The 6,034-nt window shown below is 38.3% G+C and overlaps 1 protein-coding gene across 1 annotated transcript; it reads left to right on the top strand.

Annotated features, from left to right (window-relative positions):
* Positions 1-1,431: 1,431 nt before the first annotated feature.
* On the top strand, positions 1,432-2,634 carry LOC311259844 (1-phosphatidylinositol phosphodiesterase-like; the record flags this gene model as incomplete). Its single annotated transcript, XM_084357189.1, has 3 exons — positions 1,432-1,461; positions 1,609-1,682; positions 1,788-2,634. The coding sequence occupies exons 2-3, from the start codon at positions 1,630-1,632 to the stop codon at positions 2,632-2,634; spliced, it is 900 nt and encodes a 299-aa protein (XP_084213315.1). The 5' UTR covers positions 1,432-1,461; positions 1,609-1,629.
* Positions 2,635-6,034: the final 3,400 nt, after the last annotated feature.

The following is a 6,034-nucleotide window of genomic DNA, read 5'->3' as shown; positions in this document are numbered from 1 at the left end:
TCTTGGATGTTCAGGAATAACACTAGAGCCCAATCTAGGTAGGACTTGAACCAGGGGCCGCTGCAGCAAGGACAAAGGCTCTGTACATGGGACATCTGCCCTACCAATTGAGCTAATGGGCTTCTACTCTTCATGAATATTTTTTACCCAAATCAGCATTTTCTATGAGACTATTTTAGACACTTGTCACCATTTCCTTTGAGAATATCGGATGTTTTTTTTCAATAGTTTCCAGGTCATTTGAACCGTCGACTCTAAATCAATGCCAAAATGTCTTGTTCAGTCTAATAAAATATGTAGCTATTTTAGAATTCCATATAATTTTAGTTGATTACTTCCATTAAGACAATTGTTTGTTATATTACAAGTTTTGTGATATTGTACGTTTAAATCTGAAAATGAGACTGTCTAATTGAGTCTGCACTCATTTGAACAGAAATGTGAACTAATATAATCACTTAAATGTGTCTTTACTCAAAATAGACCGAAATCTCAAAATTGATCAGTGCAGGAAAAAGTAATGGTGTCACCTTATTTTTTTAATTCAGTGTGTTATCTATTCATCCATATATTTGCCTTTATTTAAATTTTTAAAATATTGTCATTTACAGTGATGTTAAAACAGGTCTGCAAATACTGTACATAAAAACAAGATACAAAATCAATCAGTTAAAATGAGTACAAACAGAGATAGTATGACTTCTGATCAAGGATTTGAATACACTAAGAGGTACCAAAGTATTAATTTTTAAGGTGCTTTGTAAACAGCTCCACGTAGTTGGGATATAGAAACGACTGTCTACAAAGCTCAGTACAAACTCAAGGAACCTGTAGCGAAAGCCGGTCATAGATCGACTCCATATGGTTTTCATATAGAATGATATTTGAATGTGAGTTTATCATCTGTGCTGTATCGTGGAGAACACTGCTTTTTCGTCTTTACAAAAATGTGTGTAATAAGCCTACTTACAATTTCCTGGAATTAATTATATAATTCAATATATTTCTTATTGTCTTGCCTTTTCAAATATTGATATTACTCAGGTCTGCCCTCTTTTCATTTCGCGATAAGCTTTACTTTAGTTATAGTTGGCAAATGTTCAATATGTCACCAGGCATGCATTACAGATGATAACCTCCGCTCTTATTTCACAGTTTAGTCATCATACTTTTGTTGCACTGATGTAGCTACTCGCATTCAAGATAATGCCTGGATCAAATCTAATCTGACCCAGATTTCTGTTGAAACCTCCTTCTCAAACACTCAAAAAAACAAACACCACAATCTATACAAACACGTCTGATTGTACTTCAAGAACAATCAGTCTGAATCAGAACTGGTATCTGTAGTCCACACCTAGAATTTTGCAGATAACAACCGATATAAATTATGGATCTGTTGCTGAGGACTTCACATTCTAACCATTTGAGTCTTTGCTGCAAAATCCTCCTGGTTGTAAGGTATAGTACCAAAATTTATTTATTTAATCAGCTTATATTGTGTATGAATCTTGGATAATTAAAGCGTAATTTATCCATGCATCTTTTGTTCAAAATTAGTGATTGTGCTGTGATTAATGCTTTTTCCCCACACAAATTATTTTCTAGATTGGCCAAATTTCTGCAAGAATGGCAGCTGGTCACAAGTGTCTACTTTACAGCTATGTTTTGCTGTCTGTCGCGTAAGTACAATATGAAAGATTTGCAAGTACAATACAAGGAAATGATGTTTTTTTTATGGCATTAAAGTTTTTATAACATCACAAAATGTTGTTCTAAATCATCAGTTATTTGTGCCATGGAAAAGACCTTTTCTTCAATGACAATAACAACCTCATTCTCCCGGGGTCCTACAATGTTCCATGGATGGCTGCCATCGAGGATTTCCGCACCCTCTCTCTCATCACCATGCCTGGTACACATGACAGCATGGCTCTGTATGGAGGTCCAGAGGTTGAACGCCAGGCTTGGTCCCTGAGGGATCAGCTCAGGGCTGGCATTCGTTTCCTGGATCTCAAAGTGTTCGGACTGGGTGACACCCTCTATGTCATGCACGGGGTGCTGTACCAGCACAGCACTCTGAAGGAGGTCCTCGACACTGTGCGAGCCTTCCTGTCAGAGTTTAGGTCTGAGGCGGTGCTCATCAGAGTGCAACCAGAATCTTTTGAGAAGAGCACTGTCAATAAAATGGTGCAGAGTCTGATTGGCAACGACCAACATGTCTGGGTGTCCTCGGGAATGCCAAACATGGGTCAGATCAGGGGGAAAATTGTGTTTGTGCAGAAGAGCACATTTACGCTTGGAATTCCCTTCATAGATACAGAAGGGAAAGGCAGCAGCAAGGTCAGCCACATTAAAGACAAAGACAACAAAATTATCAAACAGCTGAACCAAGCCACTGAAGCTTGTGGAGGCAGTAATGCTGTTTTGACCACCACCAGTGGCACTGGCTTGGGGACTTTCTGGGGAATGTTTCTGACTCCAAAGAGAATTGCTGAAAAGGTAAACCCATGGCTCAATCAGTACATCAGACAGTTTTACCCTAACCAGCCCAGACCATGCTTTGGTATCATTGCCATGGACTTCCCCGGTATTGAGCTCATTCATACTATTATCAATTTAAACTGGTGGTGAAGCTTCAATAATAATGTACAATGTGCTCCATTATATGGTTGGGAGGTTGAGGGTTTGAATCTGATGGATAAATCTTTCCTGCATCTTTCTGATCACCTGTCTCTGTTCACACTGTGATATAAATGAAATATCTGGATATCCAAAATGTAATCTGAAAACTCTCCTTGTCTTTGTCAGTTGTGTCCAAACCTGTGTAATTTTGGAAGCAATGGCCATAATGTGTTCTGTACTGTAATTATGAGAAAAATAAATTAAAAGTTAAACCCTCCTTATTGATCTGAAGCTTGTGTCGCTCAATGATTACTTTGTATGAAGTTTGATGATGCCTTAATGTGTGTTAAAATGACATACAAGCTAAAATATTAAGAGATACAAAAATAAAACCATCAATGAAAAAAAACAAGTATATAAATACAAATACCAATATAAATCATCCATTTATTTACAGAGACCCAACATTTCCCCCATGATGAGCAAGCACTTGGCGACAGTGGTAAGAAAAAACTGCCTTGTGACAGGCAGAGATCTCGGAGCAGAACCAGACTCAGTGGTTGACGGCCATCTCCCCCAACCGGTTCGGTTGAATAAGAATAGAAATCTTTTAGCAGATCAGATCTTTTTCTTAGGTAGAAGTAGCAATACGACTATGTGAAAATCATCCATTACATCACATTAGTTTTCTTGTCAACAGCTCTCCTTGGCCTCCCCAAGCTCAGAGTGGACAAAATAACAGGAAACATTGAACATCACCATAAACTACAAAATAAAATATGACCATGTATCAATGATTACAATGGATTGTCTGTTTTTCCTGAGCAATGCAGGCCATGCTACCATTTTTCTTTACACCCTTATCAGCATAACATAACTAATGCAGACATTGAGAATTTGTGATTAGGTGCTTGATATATTTGACAAAGAATATATTTCTTATATAAGTTATATTTTACAGTACATATTCACTGAATTGCTCCAAGGTGTTATTCCTCTTCTTATTGTGTGGCAAGGTGTGCCCTGTCTCTGACCGTTTATTAAACGTGAACATACACACCTTTTCCCCAAGGCGTTCTACCTGGACTGTGATATCTGAGTGTCTATACTTGTGTGAGCTGTATTCTGTGTGACTACATGCTGCTGCGTTTTTCTTTCCAGAGCGCTGATGACCCAGATCGCAACAAAGACACCACTGCCTTAAAGCTGCTCTATTCAATGCTATCATGTGTTGAAGTCCAATGCATTTGTTTAAAAGTCTCACAAGACGATATAATACAAGTTTTGTACTTGCTTCTTCAATCATGATATGTTTAGGTGCCTTTGTGTTTGTCATATATTAATGTACCTTCAAGTGGTATTTGTGCCTTTAAATACCAGCTGCCATGCTATCATGTTGATATGAAACAAACAAAGTGTGATTGTTCCCAAATGTCGCAAGTGTCACTGACAGGTTTTTACATGATATGCATAGTGGCACTCCTGGGAACAGGTTATTTCCTCGTTCCTCTGCAGGTATAACAATAGCTGCCTGACAAACACAGTCAGACATATTTTTTTGTCAGGTGGAGTACACAAAAAAAGCTAAAGCCACAAAAGGTATTTATTTTATTTCTAAAATAACCTAATTAAATTTTAAAGATCTCATTATGTTTATGGTCTGAACTGCTACCTTTATCAAACCATTCATTTAAGCCATTCAGTGCTCTTCAAGTTTGTTAATGGATGAATGTTTCAAGTCCGTCAACTTATTGGCAATGTCAGCAAAGAAAAGGTGTTTCGTTGGGTGGGTTTAAAACAAAACAAAACTAAAAAAATGACGGGTATGCAAGTGATGTTTGTTTAATTCTGTCCAACCTATGTAAAATGGTTCATGGCCGTAGGATCATATTAAAAGTGCAGTATGTACGAATTGGCCACCTGTCAAATTCATACTCAAAACAACTAGGTGGCAGCCAGTCACCATCGTAACCACTAACTGCTTCTAATTTTAGCTGCTGTGGCCTAGTTAGCTCAGTTAACTGTGCAGCTAGCGGTCCAGACCAGGAGGTTGGGCAACCATGGAAGGGTTGGTGATTATATTGCTTGCAAAGGAGCTTTGGACTGGGATGGGAAGGGGCTAGCTGGTTAGCATGCTAACTTTAGAGATAGATATTTCTTCACATTCTGTTGATCATTTTATTTTATTTTTTTGTTTTCAACCAAATGTCTTACATGTTGCACCTTTAAAGTATTGCAATATTTGACAGCAATGTTGTTATATCTGTTTTATTTTTAGCACTGAGCACAATGCTGCCACCGGTGCATAAATGGTCAGACATAACTATTTTTGATCCAAACCAGCTCAAATATTTTAAAAAAGCAAAGTTATATGATCAAAAAGTGATGATGCAAAAGCACACATGGCTAATGTGCATTTTGCTGCTTCCCTCATCCTCAGCAGTTTAGCTTAGCTTCCTATACTGCATCTCCTGTCTACTTGTACGAACTGGGAGCACGCTAACTGTTATCTATGTAATACACTGACTATGAATAGTCCTTCATACAACCCCATCTCAAAAAACTATCCCTTTAATATTAAGATTCGGCAGGCATTAGATGGAGGTTAAAAAAAACCCAACTTAACCTGATTTTAAAACTTATATACCCTCTTGTCTTGTTTCTTAGGAGCAGGCAGGATGTCTCTGACCATGACCAAGGCTGATGAGGTCACTGTGTTCACTTTGACCTCTGACCCTGAAAGCTCTTGTTCTCCACTGTGCCAAATCCTCAAGGGCCTCTGCTGTAGCCCCGCATTCTTCTCTGTGTCTCAGCACCTGAGGAGGGTGCAGAGATACTATCAGTCACTACTGGGAGTGAGTTACAAATGTATATGTTTGAAGTTTCTCTGTGCACTTTTGTCCATGTCACTCTATAAGAGTTTTTCCATGGTAGCTGCTGTTATACTTTACGGGTTGTTTGTTGGTCATACTGTGTTTCCTCCTCTACAGGCTCTGCATATTATGATTGGGTTGCTAATCATCGGCCTTGGAGAGATCCTCAATAGCAGTGGTGCCTTTTGGTGGCAAATGGATAAATCAGGATTTCGCTTTTGGCTCGGAGCAATGGTAGGCAAGCTACTGTTGTATTTTCTTTTTATTTTAATGTGTCTTTTTCCTTACGAAATTCCCGTATGTATAATTCCGAGTCTCGTCCAAAGCTAAACACAACTTGACACAACAAGTCATCTCTGAGCTCTCCTCTCAGAACAATCAGAATTTTTTTTCTGTTTTGACAGAAAGCACCTTCACAGCAGAAGTTACTTATTGTACATTTCAAGTGTCAAATTATGAAATCAATAAAAATCACTAGAGATTTCTCGAGCTGATTCAAAGGATCGATAGCACGTCAGATCCAAGCATATTTCAAC

This window comes from Pagrus pagrus, assembly GCF_965226575.1.
Source record: "Pagrus pagrus genome assembly, chromosome: 7".
Classification (NCBI taxonomy): Eukaryota; Metazoa; Chordata; class Actinopteri; order Spariformes; family Sparidae; genus Pagrus; species Pagrus pagrus.
The sequence above is the reverse complement of the archived record's forward strand: the minus strand, read 5'-3'. Positions and strand labels throughout refer to the sequence as shown.